The 23210-nt window shown below is 43.6% G+C and overlaps 1 protein-coding gene across 4 annotated transcripts in view; it reads right to left on the bottom strand.

Moving 5' to 3' along the window:
* The window catches only part of CACNA2D2 (calcium voltage-gated channel auxiliary subunit alpha2delta 2), a 541532-nt gene that overhangs the window by 110407 nt on the left and 407915 nt on the right, over positions 1 to 23210 (bottom strand). For all 4 annotated transcript variants that reach the window (XM_081850471.1, XM_081850470.1, XM_081850469.1 and 1 more), the window contains 2 exons: positions 5990 to 6121; positions 4831 to 4888 (listed from right to left, as the gene is read on the bottom strand). In XM_081850471.1, coding sequence (XP_081706597.1) covers positions 4831 to 4888; positions 5990 to 6121 — 190 coding nt within the window. The remainder of the gene's footprint in view (positions 1 to 4830; positions 4889 to 5989; positions 6122 to 23210) is intronic.

Raw genomic sequence — 23210 nt, forward strand, 5'->3', positions numbered from 1 at the left:
ATTTTTTCCTTCAACCAATAACTATGTACACCCCCTCCCCTAGAGAAGCTGAGCAACAGGATGTGGCAGAGAAAATGATCTGCTGTCTCCTAGAACCTGTTTTGCGGCACCTCCAAGGATGGTGTTGATAAAGCTAGCCTTGGCTTACAATATCTGTGTTGCACTGTGCCAGAGTGGAGGCCTTCAGGACAGAGGCTGCAAGATGCCATCTTTGTCAAGGTTCTTTAACAAAATCTGCAGGAAGCTGCCGCTCCACAAATAACTGCATTAGATGTCTTTCTGTTAGAACGGCACATAAAATGAAACAGACCACAGTGAAAGGTAAACCGGGGAGGTATTTATTTATGGCTCCTAGGCAGCAGTTTCTCAGAAAAGGCAATTTCTTCAGTGTGCTCTTAAAAGAAGGAATGTTTTTTTAAAAGCGGTTTTCATCTAGTTTGGTGCTTTGCAATGTGTGGCATATGCCAAGTGCTCCATTCATGTGGCTGCCTATAGATCTTCTGGGGTCATTTGTCTTCTAAGCACATATAAACACAAATGCAGACAAATTACATGTTCACATGCACAAGATACTACTACTACTACTAATAATTTATATGCCTCCCATCTGACTGGGCTGCCCCAGCCATTCTGGGTGGCTTCCAACAAATTATATAACTACAGGTGGAAGGTGACAGCCTACCTCATATGGCACAGACAGAGAACCTGTGGCCCTCCAGCTGTTGTTGGACTACAACTCACATAATCACTGGCTTTGCTGGCTGGCTGGGGGGGGGGATGGGAGTTGGTGTCTAGCAACATCTGGGAAGGCCATGGGTTTCCCATCCTTGTAATAGGGCCTAGCCCACATTTCCTTATGGAGAGTGGTTATGAGAGATTCATGCTCAAGACCACAGATATTTATGGCTAGTCAAGGCCTGCAGTGCTAGGACAGATGTTCTACAGGTCCAAGAACTTGGGGTACTCATTTATTTATTTCCATCCCAGTGCAGGACTCATAGAGGCTCGCAGCATGAACGAAAAGCAGATACAGTTTTTAAAAACCCACACAGATTAGTTATAATTGTTAAACAAACAAACAAGTTACCATCCCTAAAACAGCACTGAATCAAAACACCAAAACATTTAAAAGCATAGCAAGAGGAAAATAATAACAACAACCCCACCAGTAAAATATCCTGCCACAACAACTAGTTAGAGGCCAAAGGTCTGTCTACAGAAAGTTATTTGCCTGCTGGTAAAGGGAAAGCGGGGGGGGGGGGGGCAGCCTAGCCTCCTGTGAGAAGGAGTTCCACAATCTGGGAGCAGGCACCAAGAAGGCCCTCTCCATAGCTTTCACTGGAGCTTAAACGGAATGAAGCTAAGCTGTTTCAAAAACTCAGATCCATCTCTTTTGAGTGGCAGGTGCAAAGATCCACCTGCTAAAAGAAAACATTTTCTTCATATGTGATGTGCAGAAGAACCAAAATAAGTCCCTTCTTGAGACCTCTCTGCCAGGTGCCTGTGCTTTCAACTCTACCACCATGCAGTTGCATTAATGCATGTGCAGAATGGAAAAGATCAGACCCACATTGCACACACAGAGAGAGCTTTATCCATCCTGCAGGCAGCCCTGTGGCGACTGTGCTTTGTCTGTCTCCCGATAAGCGGGGACCTGAAGTTTAAAGGACAGACTTGAAAGGAGCTGCTGCTGTTTATGTATATGAAGGCTAAAGGGAAAAAAGAAAACTGCCTCTGACTCAGATATTTTCTCTCTTTTTGTTGCCCAGCCAGGGCTTCCTGCTCAAGATCCCCCATTCCCACCCCACTGTCTCTGCGTGGCTGGTAAATACTTGTTTGAGCAGACTTTTGGGCGAGAGAAAATGCCGGCAACAAAAGGAATGTCATTCACCCCATGGGAAAAAGAGAGAGAAAGATCCGTCTAGGACACGGGCAAAATCAATGTAAAATAAGAACAATGTTTACCTACAATCTAAAAGTAGCATGCTACAAAACAAAGATGCCGTAATTTCTCTTCCACCCCCCCTCCGTGTATGTTAAGAGCGTGCGCACACATGAATATTCTGTACTAAGCAAAGCCATACCTGTTCTGCTCATATACAAGAGCTCCAAAATAAATGGAGGAAAATTAAATCCTAAGCACCCTGCACTTGCACAGGCGTAATTAGTGCTGCCAAGCTAGTGCCTTTTACCTGGGCTAATCGTAACTGATTCAATCATGCTTAACTTGGTGTGTGGCTAAATTGACGCTTGCAGCTTTCACTTAAATGTAGTCTGTCGCCGTGTGCCACATTTATCTTCCTGTCCTTCTGGCTCTGCTCCTTGAGAGTTATTTGTTTTTCCTTTTCCATTTCTCTCTCTGCTCCCTCCCTCTTACAGAAGATGAGAGCCCTACCTAAAGCTGTCTGTGAATAAGGGCTAAATTTACAATTGCAACTTCAGTGGGGAGGACGGAAGAGCCCTGCCCCATTTATCTGTATCTAAGGTTATAATCTATCTATCTAACTCCCTCTGCCTCTCCTCTCCAAAGATATACAAAGGGAGGGAGGGGGAGGAAGCTGATGAGAGCCGCAGCTTGGATGCCTCTGCCTCTGTTATTGTATCCATTTTCCAATGGCAACGATGTGTGAAATGAAAATTGGACAGAGCTGGCTGCTCACAGACCTGGAATTTCATACAGACTAGTTGAGGGAAGGAGGGAGCAGAGACACAGAGAAGATATCGGAGATGGGAGGGAATGGGAGAGCCTGCTGCACCCATGGTCTGGGTAAATCCCGCTCCAGTTTAATAGACCCTTGTAGTGGCAGTGCTGAACATACTGTGCTCATTTACATTTCATTACTCAGAACGCTCTGTTAGTTTCTGGTAGCTGAGACAATTTACAGGGGCAGAAAGGTTGAAGACAAACTTGACGGCACTCAGGAGTTATCCCCTCCCCACCCGCAATGCCTTTTGCTAAGCAGAATGCTGAGGCTCTGTGCCACCTCCTGCAAGTACACTTCTAAAGGCCAGCACACGGGACTGACGTTCTGTGCTCGTATCTGGTCTCCACCATTTAACCAACAAGTATGGGATAATCTGCCACCCAGGTGCCGCCCAGAGCCAATAGGGTCTGGCCCTTTTCTGAGACAGCTGCTCCAAAGGCCTGTTCAGATGCTCGTTTATTTGCACAATGAATAAATGCACACTTGATGCTCCCTTGTTGAAGGGGATGTAGATGCATTCACTCCAGGTAGTACTTTTATGATGAGGAAGATGTTGCACTTTTCTAGCACTTAACGTTGTTGCCAGGAAATGGAATGTGTGGGTTGGGGGAGTGGGGGAATTACGTGGCCTCAAATAGCTGTCTGCAACACGCAGGCAATCACCTTTAACACAGTAATTGCACAGGCAATAACAGCACTAGCTTTGGGTGGGCGCATTACTTTTTGTGTGTGTGTGGCTTTCCCCCCTCTGTTCTTTGCTGTTTTGGCATTTCACAAATCAGAGTGCTCATCTGCATCTGTGCCACGAGGTGCTGTGTGTTTCAGCCTTCCCTCCCTTCAAGCGCTTCCAGCATTTCTAGTTCTTTGCAGCATTTCCTCTCAGCTCTGCTTACACGTTTTTGCCCAGTGAGAAGAAGATGTCCTTCCATGACAAAGCCTTCTCTCCACTGTGAGTCTATTGCTTCTCCCAGAAGCATCACAGCTATGGATGAATACTATGCTATTCAGCCCTACCATTAGGCAGAGGGAGAAGGTTGCCTTTTCTGGGGAGCATCAGTGTCAGCTTTCTGAGCCATTCCTCCAGAGCTGGTACCTGAGGGTGGGGTGGCGATTCTTGGTTTTCACAGGAATGGCTGCTTGCCTGCCTTGATCTGCAGGCCCAAAGGAGGGCCTGCGCAACTAGTCTGATGCAGGGATACTAAAGAAACTTGTCAAAAGTGCCAGTTCTAGTGCTTTATTAAAGAAATGTGTAAACTTACCTGCAGTGCCCTGCTGCCTTTATAAGCAGCAAGCAGTTCTCATGACTTTCCCGCATGTGGGAAAGCATTTAAGCATTACTTATACATAAAGCAAGCTATGAAAGCTGGCATCAATAGCCCTTTTCAACTCCCAGAAAAGGGAGTAGCTGACAGTCAGCCAGTATGAGAAGCTGCCCCTCGTCTAACTACCTATGCATCCCAAACCCACAGATAAATATACCATCAAAGTGAGCCAATCAGCATATATCAAAGCAATATATCAAAGCATGTGTGGTCATTCTTGCAGCAACAAACAATTAGTCTCAGGGTTATCTTGACTACCAAGATGGCGTTTACAGGCCTTCCAAAACATTTTCATCATTTGGTTCTACACACTGCCACCTTTTTCCATAGATGGTCCCTTGGACCAAGTGAGCAGGCTGAGAGAATTCTAGACTGGACAATGCAATTCAGCAGGTATCATGTGCGTGTATGCACTGCTCTGCTGACACGAGTCGTGGTGGCTCAGCTGTTCCACTTTGGTTAAGGCTTATCACTGAATACAGTTTGCTAGAGCGAAGCACTTTTAAAGATCAGTTAGCACCAGAGTAAGAGGTGGAAGAACAGGTGCAACTGTAATTTGAAAAACATGCATGGGTGTAGTCAACTAAGATTTACTCAGAGTAAACCCTTTACAATTAATGGACCTAAATTAGTTAGTCTCATAAATTTTAATGGGACTATGGTGAGTAAAAGTTAGTTGAATGTGCGTAGGTGTGCTTAACTCTACATTTTAAATGATAGGCCCCCTGTTGTCAACTCTGAGACTATTGTTCCTGTGGTATGCAACCCAGGATCCACCTACTTCAGTGCAACTCTTCACTTACCAAGGTCTTCGTCGGACATCGTACAGGTCAATCTTATTGGGCATCCTCCAAGGAGTAGCTTCAATTACAAGAGACAATTAGAAGTAGCATTAGAAGTAGCACAGCTGATGCCTATACAGGGAAATACAAATAGTGGGGAAGGAAGGCAGCAAAGTGTACATGTGGAAGACCACCTGCTACGAGTCAATGGCAACAGAGCTGATTATGCAAAAAGTGTTATCAGTGGCTAATTTAGGCTGATGCAGGTGGTTTCTCTGCATAGGGCACCCAGCTGAGGGGGACACAAAATTGAGAAGATCCATAATCAAGAAGATCGATTTAGGAGAGCCAAAATTTGGCCTTGCACAGGGTGCCATATTATCGGTGGTGGAGTAAGCTGCTTGGGTGCCTGGGGAGGCGTGCCCAGGGGCAGGGCAAGCCTCCCATAGGGGCAGGGTGCACTGCGGGGCCTCCATAGTCTGCTTGCCTTTTCCCACTCAGCCGCCCTACAGCTGGGGGGGGGGGAGGCTGCGGGCAGACCATTTGGGCAGTGCGGAGCCTGTGTATGCCCAAGCCACCATGTCTCTCCCAGGAGAGACGCGTGGCTTGGGTGCGCTGCAGGCCCCGTGGTGAGTGCCACCTGGCATTTTGTCACACCCCTCAGTGGTGACACCTGGGGCTGACTGCACCCCCACACCCCCGCACCCCCGCACTCCCCTTCCTCTGCCCCTGCATATTATGAAAGATTACCAAAGTCCGCCCCTGGTGTTATCTGGCAACAAGAAACAATACTACAGGCCAGTGAGGATGAATTCATATGGATAATATTGAGGGGAGGGGTACATGCAGTTGTAGGGGATTGTGGTCCACAAATCACACTAATCACATCTAGCCATTGGCCCACATTGTGAAATCCTGGATGGAATGGAAAGACAGGAAAGGAAGGGATGTGTAGCTGTCCCTATCCACCATCCTAAGCAGCTCCTGTTAGTACTGAACCAATAATGAAATCCAAACAGAACTAATATTCAAGGACAAAGACACAATGGGAAAAGCTGTCCCCCCCCCAACACTTCCTCTACTCCAACTATACCAGACACATTACATGTATAATTGTGGTGTCATTGCTCAGGCCCATATCAGTAGGTTTCCCCCTCTTTCACTTTAGAATGGCACAAACCTGGGTAGAAGCGAGTCACGCCTGTGGCACTCCCAAAGACTTGCCATAGCAGAGATGGATCTTCTTTTCGGTTTTCAACGAATACATCCTCCAAGGCGTCAGTCCAGTTGAGTTCGTTAAGGATTACTGTGGCTGCAAGAAACAAAAAGAAAACAAGATCAGCGTGCCTAGAATTTGGACACCAAAGGGCAGATGTATCCCTTCTCTGTAATTTAGAAAGAAAAAACACACAAGATGCTTCCACAAAGCTATATGGCCACAGAGGTGCGGAACTTCTTTCTACCCTGCCCAACTGATGGAGTTGTTGAGATGGTAATAATTTGTTGAGTTGTTGATAATTCCAGTTGAAGAATTATGATTGACAATGCTCATTATCCCTGATTGTTGGGCTAACTGTCAACAGTCCTTTCACAAGAAGCAGGAATTGCATCAAGTGTATTCATGACCACACCTTACCATTACTACCAGTGCTACAACTGCACTAGTAGGAAGACCAGCCATGTTAATGACTTCATGAGTAACACCTATGAATGTGTCTACATCACTAAACACCATCAAATGTATTTATCTGTAGTACTGGGAACTAGCTGATACTTGGGTGTTGGTTACAATGCGTCACAGGTGGTGTAAATCATGGGTAGGCAAACTAAGGCCTGGGGTCAGATCCAGCCCAATCGCCTTCTAAATCCAGCCCATGGATAGTCCAGGAATCAGTGTGTTTTTACATGAGTAAAATGTGTCCTTTTATTTAAAATGCATCTCTGGGTTATTTGTGGGGCATAGGAATTCATTCATCCCCCCTTCAAAATATAGTCTGGCCCCCCACAAGGTCTGAGGGACAGTGGACTGGCCCCCTGCTGAAAAAGTTTGCTGACCCCCTAGTGTAAATCATGACATTATCTGTCCCATCAGATTCAATAAATAGCACAGAAAAATCCCCAAATAGGACTAGAATAAGACTAAATTGACAATATTTTGTCATTTCTTCCTCAAAAATGGAGACAAACCCAGTCCCAGTAGTGTTTACACTTAGATCACTGGCAGAGGTGTGTTTTTTTGCCTTCTGTTGTAGCATGTGATACACACAGATAAGCAAATGGAACGATGAACTCCTCATGCCACTCACACCAGTTATTAGGAATATGAACTCAATTGTACTATTGAGACTGAAGATTAGCTTTGGGTTGTCCCTTAGCACCTTGCAGATATGCACACTGCCATACCCTGTTCATGTGAAACCACTCCACAAATCCACAAGTTAAACACCCACCCACCCCCTGACTGGATGAAAATTATATTCCAGGCATGAAGAATATCAAAGCCTTCTGAAGAATAAGAGTCAGTGCACCATGAAGTGCATTTGTCCCTCTGGCCACCCACAGCAGATGGGAAATAAATTGCCTGCATCCCCTTTAGGAACCACAGCCCAGTTTCTCCCCTCTAAGCCAGTTCCAAAGAGACATTGAATGAAGTGGGGGGGGGGGAGAGAAAGACCCTACTGGGGTTGGTCCCATTCTGCATTCATGGTGGCCCTCGTGTCTAATGCAAAAGCAATTAAGACGCCAGCAAACAGAGGTTTTAAATTATTCAGCTATTAAGGAAAGTGATAAGCTCAGAGCAGCCTGACTCTGTGATTAATCAGCTGGGGCCAGGATTTAAGGAATGTGCAAAAGAACAGGCACTTGGTTACTTGTCGCTGCCAGCCTGTTCTTTCTTTCATTTTTTTAAAAACCTCTCTCCCCTCCAACATGCCTCTATTAACAGCACTCAAGGGGAGAAAATCAAGTGGAGAATTTCCTAGAGAGCTGCAGTCAGAGCTGAGGTGGGGGAAGTAGTTTTTTGAGCACAGGTTGGCAAGATGAAAAAGAGGTGTGAGCCCCACCAATCATCATCATCATTCTAGTCATCCTCTCATATTCATCCTTCGAAGATCACACATTCTTCTGCAGCGGAGGATTTCAGAGCTTTCTATGAACAATCAGGAAACACACCTGAGGGCAGCTGAGTTTGTGGCATCTTACAGCCAAGAAATCGGGGCATACAGGCAGGCTCTGAGAAGGGCTCACAGTATCACAGAAAAGCACCCCAGCATGCATTAGCAATTGCTAGAGTCACAGTCAAGGTGATAGATGCAAGACTTATGCTATGACTATGTCAGTTCACACTTACAGGTCTTTTTTTCCAACTAGACTTTTGGAAAGGTTCAAAGCACAGGTAAAATAATTCCTTTCTTGCTTCCTGATGCAGTTCCTGTGGGGGAATACTGGAGTTTATTGGGTGTGAGCTCTGGCCTGATTTCTTAGATGTACTCATGTACATCCAGCCGCTGTATCCACTATTATGCACATGCATTTCTGGGGCTGTAAAGGCATCCCTCTGCATGCACCTTTGAGATCACACTCCCTAAAGAAGGGAAAATGGCTTTAACCTTCTCTCTTCCGTGCTTGGACGATGACTCGGAAGGGATTTCATAAAGCTAACAACCATGCCAGAATGTTAAAATAAAACGTAAGAGATACTCCTTTCACTAGCTAGTGTCAAAGAGTTTATCTACGGAGCTGTAGTGTGGTGACACCTGAACATGGGCAAGCATGCCACACCATCCAAGCTCTGAAGAGGGCTTAAGAACTGTGCCTTCTAAACAGACAGTGGCAAAAACCACAAACAACACACTGCTGGAGAAATGGAATGAGATGAGTGGGGAACTAATCATTTTTATTTGTATGCAAAGGCAGGCTAAATGGTTATTTCAGGTGTTCTCTAATGCAGCCACTACATAAGTAACATGCTGCTGTTTCTGAGGTCGATGGAAAAGAAGACAGCACACTTCAAAATGTAGAGCAACTGCCAGCATTGTGGATCAGAGTGTAAAGCCAAGATCAAACGTAGCTAGTTACAACTTGCCAGTGTTGTTGCTCAGCACACTCTGCTCAGCTTCCACTTCAAAGGTGAACTACCGGCTTCATGCCCATCTTTTACTGGTTAAAAAGAAAAAAAAGGTAAAGGATCCCTGGATGGTTAAATGCAGTCAAAGGCAACTATGGGGTTGCAACACTCATCTCGCTTCAGGCCGAGGGAACTGCTGTTTGTCCACAGATAGCTTTCCGGGTCACGTGGCCAGCATGACTAAACTGTTTCTGGTGCAACGGAACACCGTAATGGAAACCAGAGCACATGGAAACGCCGTTTACCTTCCCACCATACCGGTACCTATTTATCGACTTGCACTGGTCTGCTTTTGAACTGCTAGGTTGGCAGAAGCTGGGACAGAGCAACGGGAACTCACCCCTTCGTGCGGATTCGAACCACCGGCCTTCTGATTGGCAAGCTCAAGAGGTTCAGTGGTTTAGACCACAGCTAGCTGCTAACAACATGTCTATCATCTCCTGCCTTCTGACTCCTTCCTTGTGCAAAGCAGTATGGATAATTTTCATTCTACAATTCCATTGTGAAGCAGTGCTATGAACAAGGGGGGCAGGGCATATGTGTGGAGAGTTCTGATAGCTTGAGGACCATTTAGTATTTTCACATTTATTGCTAGAATAGTTTTAGACTACTCTCAGTTTGTTCTGTTTTGCAATCTCCTGCTCTCCTTTCTTTTATGCCCTTAAAGGTTCCAAGGCTGTGTTTATCTCCCAAGCCTGAGCCTGGAATCCTGCTAGAGAAAAGTGGTATGGGGAGTCTTAGGATAAATGTTGCACATGGCCAGGACTTCGCAGTTGCAAATCACTCCTTGATGAGAATGCTTTCAAAGCAGAGAAGCGTCCCTCAGGCTAGTGCTACATGTGGCTGTGTTTTAATGTGTAGTTTATATGTGTAGTTAATTTATATCTATATAATCAGGAAAACTTTACTGAAAAATTAGGGGAGATCATAATTTGTTTCTTACAAATGACATCTCAATTGAAACATGAAAATGCAGAATTAGAAACTATGTTGTAACTGATCACTTGGGATTCAGAGAATTTTATGTTATCTGAAATATTTTTAGCCCATTCTTCATTGCAAAAACCAGTTCTTGAATGGGTTACAAAAACATACACCCCCCCAAGTGTGGGACTGCTTTATTTTTCCATGTCAATTTTAAATATGCAAGAGGAGCAAGTGTGGAAGGTTTGACAAAATTAAAAAAGGTTGCCCCCCTCTAGCTAAGAGTCTTCTACCAATAGGTCTATTCCCCCCCACTCCTTACATGCTGCAAGTTAGATAACTTGTATTCCTTCTCTTAACGTCACGTACCATCCTCCAGTCAACATAAAAACCCATTACTTGTCCAACACATGGTATGCGGAAGATCTGACGAGACGCCGCCTGCAGCACTGCAGCGACTGCTGCCATCTTGCGCCCCAGCCCCACAATGCTAAAAAATGCAGAACTGCATCCCCCCCCCCCATTTTAATCCGACAACTACAGTCTTGGTTGACACATCAGATGCTAGACTGATGCTATACGACTGCACATAGTTTTGAGCTATGAACCTAGGAGCGGTATTAGATGTTATTTGCTTGTGTATCAGGCACACATAGAGACAATCTATTGGCTACATCTTTTCCATTTATGGTGAAAATTTCCCTCCAGTGTCTAAATGCCTCCCAGAAAACCTTTTCCCTCCCAAATTTCAAAACAATAATTGAAACAGTAATTCTCTACGGGGAGCTGGCTTCAGCCACCAGGCCCATTATAAAGATGTTGGCCAATGTGACATGTAGGCTGGCAACATCAATCCCACCATGTGGGAATTCCTTGCAGATGACTGCAGTGCCTGAAGACAGACAGTCAGGTTGTGTATCCATAGCAATAACCAAAGGAGGAATGACCACTGGGAGGAATGCAGAGAGAAGAAACACCATGGTGTTTCTGCAGTAGCACAACCAGACGCCTTCATCTGCCCCAGCTGCAACAAAACATGTTGGTCTCTACAGTTGGTCTCTTATAGGTCTCTACAGCCACCATAGAGGCACTGTAACTCTCCCATGGTCTGATTTCACCCCCAAAGGTACACTGCTCCACTGTCTCCTGAGACATATGTATACCGGCCATTTAGATGTACCTTTGATTTCTGTCTGATTATAATGCTGTTTTTTTTACTGAATTATTCCTTTTAAATTCCTTTGACTTTTACTATTATTGGCTTTTTTAATGAGCCGCTTTGTGGGTGCCATATAGGACTGAAAAGCAACATATAAATATTGCTATGAATAAATACCCAGTTTTCCAAACTGAAGATAAAGCTGCAATTTGGCTGATTTAGCATGGAGTAACCTGCAGAAAGACCCACTGGTTTGTTGGCTGGCTGATTAATAAGCACACTGTCCTGTATGATTTGGATTCAAAACAAGGCAGCACCAGCAAGATTATTCTATTTTTTCTAGCTTGGACACTGAGTGGGACACACAGCCCATACAGGAAGAGAAGGCTTTGGGGGCCCTGAGGAGATAGCAAGCAAATCCATCCAAGTATAATTCCTTTGCTGATATGAGCTACAGATTCTTAATGTAACTATTAATGAAGAATATGGTGTCATAGAGTTGTTCTAAAAGATACTGACCTCACAGGCTGTTGGTGAAACCATATCAGCAATAAAGCAGCTTCCAAACAAAAGCAGCCAGTATCACAGTGAATAATGAAAATGCTCTTAGGGCCAGTCACTTTCAAATGTCAGTGCTGTCAAGAGGATGGATTTATGGAGAGGGTGACAATTGCCCAATGCGATTCTTTCACACAGCCTGCTTGCTGCAGGAGTTTGAGTGCATGAGGTTGAAAGCATCTCATGTAGCGAGTAGCATCAATTCTATCTGGCTTCTTTGAAAGCTGACACTTGGAGGGCTTAGCCTCTTGGCACAACGGATCCTCCCCTTACTTCAAAGTGGTGGTGGAGCTCTGCAAGCGCATCTTCATTGCACATACATCAGAAACCTCCATCAGAGCACACACAGAACCTTGGATTGGGGGCAGCCAATCATCATCACCATCACCATCACCACCATCATCATGTCATTCTTCTCTCAAAACCCTGAAAAACCCATGTGAAATTGTTTCTTTGACAGCTGGTTAGCAAAAGGACATGCTATTGCAACATGGTTTTGTTTTTTGTTTTTTTGAGAAACAGCCTATATTTAGCACTTTCCATAAATTCTTCCTGCAGCAGCCTCTCCTCCCTTGAACTTCATTATTCTTGCTACCCTTTGATCAAACCCCTAAGGATCATTACAGACAGATGAATCACACTTCAGATACTTTTACTGAATTCTGCTTCTTTACTCAAATAACTTTATTCTGATTACCACAACAATTCTGACAATCCTGGTGTGCTGGGAATTTTTGTTTTCATGTTCAGTATAGTATCAGGGCTATGTTCCTGGTGATACCATTTGCAGAACTCTCTTTAGGGTTTGGGTTTTTGTTGCACATTGTCGGAAAACATTTTACAATAGTAACAAAGATAAGGTTGATGCCTCCTTATCTGGACTTTTGAATACAAATCTCCAAATTCACTCCAAATTTGATGAGTTGTAGAAGGCCCTCCCATAATGCAGCTTAATGCCTATCAAACACCTGGCTGTCACAGCCAAGTTAGAGTCCAGAATCACCATCAGCTACACAATTACTGAAGCCAAACAGCTAAGCAGGCATTGGGAGAGCAGGTATAAGGTAGGGCAGTGCCGGATTTACGTATAAGCTAAACAAGCTATAGCTTAGCCCCCGCCCCCAAATTTAAAGGGAAAAAAATTGGATGTACATTTCCAAAATATAAGATAAAAAACAAATAAAATAAAACCTACGTACAGCAACAGTGGCAAATGGCCTTAGATACCTATTAGGTACATAAATTACCATACACATATATTCAACACAAAAAACATTGACAATTTGTTGTTGGCAAAGGACAGCTGGACATATAAAGGGCCCCATTATGTTCAGTAGCTTAGGGCCTCATCAAACCTAAATCTGGCCCTAAGGTAGGGGCTCGAGCAAAGGTGAACTAGGGCAAAGGACTGGTGTGCATGTGTGCCCACAAGTTGCTTGGTACTATAGAAGAGGGAACCTCAGAATTCAGGCAAAACAGCTCTGATCAGAATGCTGAGGATTGACCAATGACCTAATAGGAATTTCATATAGGTTTTGCAGCCTATCAAAGGTTAGGCAATTTCAGTTGCCACGTATCAGTAACTTTAGAGGAAGGATCAAGTATTCCACTGATCTTGCACCTACCTGTACATCTGAAAAATCTATGGATACATCTCCCATTATCTGAATTTCTGATTTGGGGGCATAATTTCCCACAGCCAGTGTGGTGTAGTGGTTAAGAGCGGTAGACTCGTAATCTGGGGAACCGGGTTCGTGTCTCCGCTCCTCCACATGCAGCTGCTGGGTGACCTTGGGCTAGTCACACTTCTCTGAAGTCTCTCAGCCCCACTCACCTCACAGAGTGTTTGTTGTGGGGGAGGAAGGGAAAGGAGAATGTTAGCCGCTTTGAGACTCCTTAGGGTAGTGATAAAGTGGGATATCAAATCCAAACTCTTCTTCATCATCTAAATGAATCACACCTGATTTCTGTTGGAAAACTAGTGCAGTAAAATGTTCATTAAATTTAAGGGGGCTTATTTTGTTTTGTTTTAAAGAGGCACTTCAGACACAGTCTGTTGAGAACTTGTTCTGTAAAAATCTCTTTTAAATGTTTGGGAGTTGTAAGAGTTCTGTGCAATTCCCTGGTGAATTTTGCTTCGGGCCTACAGAGCATCCATAATAGCAGCTGAAATCTAAGAGCGTCTGCAGGTGTTCAGAATTTCTGAAATGAGCCTTAACATATCTCATGCTGCATCCTCAAATATTAGTGGCCTTTTGTGCCTCATTTCCCCTAATGACTATAGTGTTTTGCCTCATAGGCAGGATTTGATGATAAACCTGTTAATGTTAGGTTCGCAGCCCTTACAGTGTCAAGCACTTTACAAAACTCCTACAAATAAATAAAGGGAATTCTTCCATTCAAATAACTCCATAGGCACATTTCTTGCTACTGGCATAGTAAAATTTTAAAATAATCACTATTTAATTCAAGTTTGTTCAGGCATGCAATACACGTGCACATAGAGCATTTCTTCTCCCCCCCCCCCTTCTCCTTCCTTTCCAATGCTGATTTATCTGCAAGTATGGGGCAAGAGAAACTACTCATTCATTCAGGTTTCATATGCCCCAGCACCTCATTCAAAAGCATTTCTAATCCTGTGTACTGTTATCCTCTTCATCTGCAATGTTTGCAGGTGACTGATTTATGCCAAGGAGGAGGCCACTATTGTGTGTGGATGCCACATGCTAAAGACCTGGTGAACAACAGAAACAATGTCAATGGGAGTTTTCCTTCTAGGGCTAACAGCAGCTTCTCAGGGCATGTGAGTGACCGGGGCTATGGTAGTGGGGGGAAGAGTCCATTTCCAATGAAACAGCCTCTCTGAATACCTACTCAAAAGGCTTTAAAAGCTACAAAGACATGATTCGCTAATGACAAGTTTAGTATCATAGCTAGTTTGGCGCCAAGTGAGTTTTTGGCACGCTTGAACTCTGCGTCAGTAAATGCTCTTGTCCACTTTGTGGCTCGTACAAATCAGTCCCTAGAGAAAAATACACAGGCGCTTCCCTTCTTGAGTGTGACATGCTTTAACTATTTTCTATGTATGTAATTGCTTTTATGTGTGTTTTATTATATTGTGAATTGCTTCAGGATGCCTCATGGAAAGCGATCCATAAATAAAACAAATGCATGCTTAATAGAAAGAGGACTTCCTAAGATCCCCGACTGGGCAAGCTCAAAGGCCTCTGCAGAGGTGTGGCGTTCCGCCAGGCTCCTTCGCCCTTTGCCTTCTTAGCACACCTTCTCTTTCCCCCTTTTTTGATTTTCCTGCCTCCTTGCAGTCAATCAATGAAACATTACATGGTATAAGATTCTGCATTACCAAGGCTGAGAAAAATGCTTCATGTATCGATTTCCTTCAATCATTTTATACAATGGAGTGGAGAAGGGAAAGCAAAATATTAATCTTTCCAAAATCTCCAACAGCCTCTCTCTCATTGCATCCAGTTAGAATGGGCTGTAACCACTGTGACTTCTCTCCAGCGAAGCAACACACAGCGTCAGCCTTGTTTCAGCTTTCTAATGGACCTGTGTGGTCATGCTGGCGGTCCCTACCCACATGCATGCATGACGGCAGTGTGCTGGAAGGCAGCTGTGCATATTGATGCATACACATAGACCCCCAAATTCACTGGCTTCGATAGCATGGAATGCCATCACAAAACTAGAGACTTAGCAGTTCTTAAAACAGGGGCAGGGAACCTGCAGCCCTTTCCAGACGTTGTTGGACTCTGACTTCCATTAGCCCCAGCTAGCATGGTAGATGGCCAGGGCTGATGGGAGTTATAGTACAACAGCATTAAGAGTACTATAGGTTAGCCTTCCCTATTTTATAAAGGTAGCCCCACAGAGAGCACATTACAACACTTCAAGGCTGGACATAATGGACAGCAGTAGCCACTAGGTCACCTTTCACTAGGAATGGACACAACTGACATATAGGTAGATTTGAGAAAAAGGTGGCACATGGGCCTTCTGCACCAGATCCAGAACAGGAAAATAATAATGAAGAAGGAAATGCAGGGCCGCCTGTGTTAAATTGAATCTGTTAAATCAATATATTAATGATTGGGGTTTGTACGTTTCTGAGCACAATTCAAAGTGTTGGTGCTGACCTTTAAAGCCCTAAATGGCCTCGGCCCAGTATACCTGAAGGAGCGTCTCCACCCCCATCGTTTTGCCTGGACACTGAGGTCCAGTGCCGAGGGCCTTCTGGCGGTTCCCTCACAAGTTACAGGGAACCAGCAGAGGGCCTTCTCGGTAGTGGCACCTGCCCTGCAGAACACCCTCCCACCAGATGTCAAACAGAAAAACAACTACCAGACTTTTAGAAGACATCTGAAGGCAGCCCTGTTTAGGGAAGCTTTTAATGTTTAATAGATTATTGTATTTTAATATTCTGTTGGAAGCTGCCCAGAGTGGCTGGGGAAACCCAGCCAGATGGGCGGGGTTTAAATAAATTATCATCATCATCATCATCATCATCATACATTCGGGGATTTCTATCTGCCATAGTAAGCAATGCAGGCCATGTACCTGTGGCTTTGGATCAGAGCCAATATATTTTCTTAACACAGCTACTTATTGCAGGGAACACCTTGGCTGCATATACAGTCTAAGCACACATTCCTTATTGAAGGCACATGAGCAAACATCGTTTGCCAAATAACATCTCAAACAGGTTGCCTACAACAATAGATTTTGTCTGTTTTAGGGTCCATGTGGTATAACCAGTAAGATCAGGGCTAAAGAACATGCAACAACAGCCTTGTAGAGCAGGGGTTGTCAATGCAGTGCCCTCTAGGTGTTGTTGGACTACAACTTCCATCATCCCTGGCTTTGATTAAGCTTGTTGGGCTGATGTGAGTTGTAGCATTTGGAGAGGACCATACTGGTTACCTCTTTGGCAACTATCTTCATGTGAAAAGCAGCTCAGAAAGGCAATGTTCGCCATTTTATTGAAGACCCCCCCCCAAAAAAAAGTCTGTGATGATGGCGAAATTGCTTCCCATGTGGCTTCCCAAGTGACAAAAGCTGAAAGCGCTACCCAATGAATGGGGAAGCCTACACAGGTGGGAGTTCCAAATGGATATTTGTAGACATGCACTGTCTGGTTTGGGGTGGCAAAATATGCACAACCCTAAGTGAAGTGCATTGAACACCGCACTCTTTTTCTACAGCTTTAAAAATGTGATCGATCATGTCTTTACTTACTGTTTTATTATTTACCTAATGACCATCATATATTTTTATTGACTCAAAGATGAAACCCATACTGACACAGAGTTTCCTTAAACAGTCTGTTCACATTTCTTTCAGATCTGCTCCTGAATCTTTTTCTTCTTTAAAAAACTATTAATGCATTACAGTGGGAAGAGGCTATTGTATTTCTGCTGACAGATGCACCTCTGATCAGCAGTTTATTGAGTCACTATCTCAGTAGATGTTTCTTAGAGAAAAACACACCCTTCCCTCTGTTATCAGCCTATGATTTCCTGTTTATCTTATTTTGAGTAAGTTTTCATGAAACAAAATGGCTGGTTTCATGAGAAAAGATTGAATGTATTAACAGTTTACAGACAGATATCAAAGCAACATGGCTTTATAGTATGTCAGACTATTTATAACGCCAAAACTGAAGAAACACATAAGGAATTGACATTTACTCTTGGCTTATCGACCTGGCATTATGTGACTAATACTATTCTGACAGCATAGCGGAGCAAACAACTCTGGCATTCATACTCAATGCTGAGCATACTTTTAGGCCACAGTAAAAAACAAGACCAACCAACCTGGGGTAAGGCAAACTGAAGCCAGTGGAGCTCATGTCTGAATAGACATGTACAGGATTGCACTGTTAGCAATACATAGAGGCAACCTTTCAGAAGAGCCCAAATCTACCTGTGCAAAAAACACGTTTAAAAAATAATCCAAAGGAAAGTCCCTTCTAAGGAGAGTAAAATCATGCAAACAATCTAGCTCTAATTGCCCAATGAGTGTGATCAGTACATTTCCCCCGTAACTCATGCAAGTTGCTAACCATGCAACACACAGACACACGTTAGCTAGACAAATGGTGGGTGGGGATAATGCCGGTGTGGGGAGATACCATAGCCTTGCACAGCTGCACTGGGAGCACAGCTACGTGACTCTTTACACTTCCCCTCCCCCCAAGAAACCTCCCCGCTTTAAATGTTACAATCTGTCTCTTGGGAAACTCCTTTTAAACAAAGTCATCCTTCAGGCTAAGAGCTATCATGCTCAGTCATCATCATTGGTTGCCTCTAATCTAATATCACTAAAAACACATCTGAACAGCAAGACAATAAACTCTCCAGCCTGGGATGTCGCTCAAGAACCTTGTTTCTTGCAGCCCCTTTCTCATCCAGACACATCCCAGGTTTTCCTCTTTCTGAATGTTTTTGCAACTTGGACTTGATTCCCCCCCCCCATCCATCTTGTGCTCTTTCCCTTGGAAGGGACCCCATTGTGGGCCTAACCTGAAAGGCTCAAACCAGCCCCTCCAGCCAGGCAAGGAGATCAAGAGTCCAGGCCACGCCCTCTCCCCACCCTTCCCTGGCAAGTGATTGCAGATTTAATTAAAACTGGCGCAGTAAATAAAAAACATATAAAATGCAATTTGTGTGTGTAGCGACGGGTGACTATGGAGGGTGTATTATTAAATGTTTTAATTAGCATGCCAGCTCGCGATAGTGCCCCTCGATTGCTTCAGTGCTGAAATCCTCAGACAAGGGTGGAGGACTAGGAATGTGGCATACAAGCTCTGGGTTGGCAAGTCAAGAGGAACTGTTTGTTCATTTCAATCCCATTACAACCTCTGCTTGTGTCTCTTGCAAAAACCACTGCTGCTTCCTATCACCCATAACGGCAAATCAACGGATAGATATTAGGGATATTTTGCTTTACACACGGCAGTGAGAGTTTTAAAAACTCCATTCTCTGTGTAAGGTAGCTTGTCTTTACAGAAGTGAAATCAAAATATAATATGCACAGCATATTATATTTGTTTATTATGGCCAATATGAAATGTATTTTTCATGTTTCATTGCTACAGATTCCAAAACTTTATTTACAAAGTCTCTATCTGCCAATCAAATATTTAATGCTTTTGCTTACAAATCATCACTTCTATTTCGCAAAAAGTTATAACTTTCAACTGTTCGCATGTTAAAAAATGTAGCTGAAATCTTTATCAAGCTTCGACAATGTCAGTATTTTCATACCCCATATTTCAGATGAGGGGGTGGGGTTGATAAGGACTGAAGATGAGAGAGATAGAGTGACTTGCAAAAGGCCATCCAGTGAGTGCATGGCAGAGACAAGATTCAAACTTGATTTGAAGTTCCATTTCAAACCCAAGTCTTTCTTGAGTTGCAGCTCAGTTTCTTAGGCACTATGCTACCCCAGATCTTATAGCCCTGTCTTCCTGTCTGTGTTGTGGGCTCACATTCCCTGCCCCTCTCCCAGCACCAACTAAGTGGTTAGCTTGCATGTATCACTTCTCTCCTTTGTGTTAATTCAGCAGCATCAGGGGGATTGGACATGCATGAGAGATAGCATCACTGATATGGCTGCGTTCATGCCACATTCTTTTATGGTACAATCTGTGAAGCACTATGGAGAACCTAGCATATTTGCAAAAAACAAATAAATCCTTGCCTAGTTGCACCTTTCATAACTCTTTTCTGGGACAGGTTAGAGTACAATCCAAAAGAAGGGGCATTCCTTCTTTGCAATTGGGGTGAAAAAGGTATAGGAAGATTAAATAGGTAGGGGCTGTCCTTGGTGCTGAAAAGACAGCTACAGCCTGTAGACGGAAAAGCACTTTCCTTTTCAAATAAGATGAAGTTTAATGAGGAAGAGCTCTGTCACAGGCTAATATACTCACAATTTTCAGGCTCATTTAACCCTACTACTTAGAATGTCTTTGTGGATAAATGCTGAATACAGCCCACACAAACTTAATGTCGTCTGGCCGGTGACCCAATTCCCAAGGGCTAGAAAACCAGCAGCTTTCAGGTGTTCAGTAGAAGCAAACTGGCTGTCTCAACATGGAGGAAACCTCATCTGAAACTTGCATAAATGATGGAGCTGAGGAAACATGGGAAAAACACTTCTGCTCTCCCAACAAGGGGGGCTCCTTTCATCATTTTTGGGCCGTAGGGGTTCAAGAGCTCATATAAATGTTTGTGAAGGGCATTCCCATTGCCAAGACTTCCATGTCAATGCTCCTTGTTTTGTTGTACTGCACTATAAACGTGGGCAATGGAACAACCACACAATAGCCCAGCCCAGCATGGATGTATTTGACAACTAGGACATTGTTCCTTCCCCACCCATGGAGAGTGAGGGGCAACATAATTGACTTCATTTGCCCTCAGTAACGTGATTATGCAAGCCAATCTGATTAGATGCATAATGCTGTTGTGAGGTCACTGAATTTTCTTCATGCTCCCTGATGGGCTCAGACCACTTGGAAAAGAAGAATGCTGGGGCTAAAAAGAGGAAAAGAAGAATACTGGGTATGGGAGGAAAAACAAGCAAGTTGCTTCCGCTTAAAAGCTACCTTTTTGGAGTTTAGGGAGGAAATTTTTGTACCCCTCTGAAAACCCCTCCTTTGCCTCCAAAACATCTGAGAGGAACAATTTACCACAGTGCTAAATATATTCCAATTACCATTCTCATATATAACATTTTCTTGTGCAATTATCTATAAAGGACCATAACAGCATTCTGTATTTTCCTGTTCTTGCTGAAGAAGAAAAAGTAGGTTGCTTCTGCGTAAGACTATCATTCAATGTGTGTTGCCTTCAAAATGTATAAATTTCACATTATTATTCAGGCACAGTAGTACCAGAATAATTAAGGTTGCATCAGGAATATAATGGGGGCTAAAACATTTAATATCTCAAAAAATACACGATCAATCTTAATGAAACTTTCTAGGGGGTTAGTTCCAAGGACTTTTCAATTTTCTAAACAGTTATGGTTTACAGCACTTGAATGTTAAGGGGCATGTGTTGGGTTTCCTTTTTTTTTTTTTTTTTAAAAAAAAAGAGAAATGTGTCCCAACTCTCTTTGAAGCATATTTTTGCAAAACGCTTAAAGAAAACTCTCAATCTGCTTCACAGGAGCTTTATTGCAATAGCTTAATATACAGGTGGCTTAAATGGATTTTAAATTGCCCCAAATGTCAATTATGGGCATTTGCTGAAAACAACGGAGCATGTTCTTCAGATCTTTTCTATGAATAGTTTCTATGGCATTATTCTTTGAGTGGATACCATGTGGTAGCAGCTTAAAATTTACTGCTGTGGTGACTTTGGCTCCATGGAAGAGAGTATAATCTGTAGCCTCTGATTCAGCACCCCCCTCCTTCAGAAATGTAGAGAAGTGACAAGTGGTTGAACAGTTCTGGCCTTACTGTGTGGTCAGAGGCTACAAAAGAAGCAGCTCACAACTCAACAAGTTTCTAAACCAGCTATTATACGGGTCACAGTTGCCAGTTCCCATAAGAGGGTGAAGCAGAAAATGGAATCAATCTCCTCTGGTCTCCTGCAAAAAGAAACCCTGATGACTGCAGTAGTGCCAGGTTCTGGGGGTAGGAAATTGAATGTTAATGAATCAAATGATGAAATGGCAAGAGATTCATTGTTCTCATTAATTCCTCTCTTCCCCACAAGGATATTAACATTTTGCACAACTTGCTTTTTTAAAATGGTATTTTTATCTTAAAAATAAATACATTTACAAATAATGAGTCTATTAGAAGTAAATTATGCTGCTCCTAATGCTCTGCTTTAAATGCCATTATGGATGTATACTGAATTGATCATGAGCAAGTAGTTAACTTCTTAAGTGGAGCTCTCTTTGAAAGTTATTTTCAATTATCTCTATGAGTTAACACAGCTCTGGAGGTGCACCCCACCCTCTGCCAGATCAAACCGTGAGGGGAAGAACAACACAAAAAGTTTATGCAGCCCATACAAGACACCATCACTTAACACGGGGGTTCGGGAAGCTGGAAGGAGGAGTTAGATGGAGTAAGATGCTCTCCCCCTCAACACAGTTATTCTAAGACCCTCGGGGACATGCAGCTCTTTCTTCATCTCTCTTGGACTGGTCTGATAGGTAAACAGGGCCTGGCCTTGGCAGTAGAGATCATCCCAGGCACTGCCCCCAACTCCCCCCTTGCCTCACTGGACCACCATTCCCACTGAGCTGAGATTTTTGCCCATCATCTTCCATGCTTGCAGGCTGTCCTCTAGAGCACAAGCTTAGCATTTTCATAAAAACCCCCAAGTATTTTTAAATCTCATGTTTTAAGAGACAGATTGAAAACTATCATCCCTAAATGGTTTAGCTACTTTGTTGTTCAAGTGTACTGCTTTGATTGGAGGCTCTTTAGTTCTAATGTATTAAATCCATTGTATTGCACTGTGACTTTTAAAGTTGTGGATTTTGAATATTGTTATGTTATCTTGGGTGCCTTTGAGTGATTTTGCAAGTGTTGAGGTGGTCTTTCCATATTTTATAGCTGTTTACCTTTCTTTTACTGCAGTGTGTGTGTGTGTGTAGTGTTTGTACACACACACACACACACACACATGCACAGAGCCCTTCATCCTATTTAGTATTTCAGGACGCTATGCAACCATTTGTACTGCAATACGAATACTGCAACAAAGCAGCAGGGTAAGAACTTTAAAACAGCTAAAATGCCCCCAAAGAGCTAAAATTACAAGTTAAAATGCCAACATGAAGAGCAACATCTTGTGTTGAATAGACTGATGCATAAGTGCCAAGCAAGCCTCTTCAAGGAAGGCATTCCACAACTGGTGAGCCACTACTGGGAAAACCACCTCTGATAAAGAGAAAAGAGACTTGGCAGATGATCTCAGAGCACAGGGAAGACTGATATTGTCAGAAGCACTTCTTCAGGCTTGTGGGACCTAGGCTATTGAGGACATAAAGTCACACTGAATTGTGTGCTTTTAAAAAAACTGGCATGACATCCATATACAGTACCTGGCTGTACTGGTCAATTTTTAGTGGCCATCTCCTGTACCGGTTGAAGCTTCTAAGTTGTTTTCAGAAGCCGCCCCATGTATAACACAAACTAACTGGGAAGTTCATAGAATCATAGAATCTTAGAGTTGGAAGGGACCAAAGAGTTGTATAGTCCAACTCCCTGCAGTGCAGGAATCACAGCTAAAGCATCCAAGTTATCAGAGCTTGGATCACTGTGGTAGACTACGGCCAGAGGCGGTTTTAGGGTGACACGACAGGTGCGGTTACAGTGGGGGTCATGCTGCAGAGGGTGCCAAAACAATGCTTTAGAACAGAATGTGAGAGGCAGGGGGCACCAGATTTTAGTGTTACATGGGGTGTGGCTGAAATTTGAGAGGCAGGAGTCCATCACTGCTACAGCATCTGTCCAGAAATGGCTGCAGCTGATGGGCCAGGCAAAACTGATGAAAGACACTCCATATCACAACTGCCACCTGGGCTTCTAAGATTCCCTAGACCAGCAGTTCTCAACCTGTGGGTCCCCAGGTGTTGTTGGAC

The sequence above is a fragment of the Podarcis erhardii genome (assembly GCF_964252035.2).
Source record: "Podarcis erhardii genome assembly, chromosome: 2".
Taxonomy (NCBI): Eukaryota; Metazoa; Chordata; class Lepidosauria; order Squamata; family Lacertidae; genus Podarcis; species Podarcis erhardii.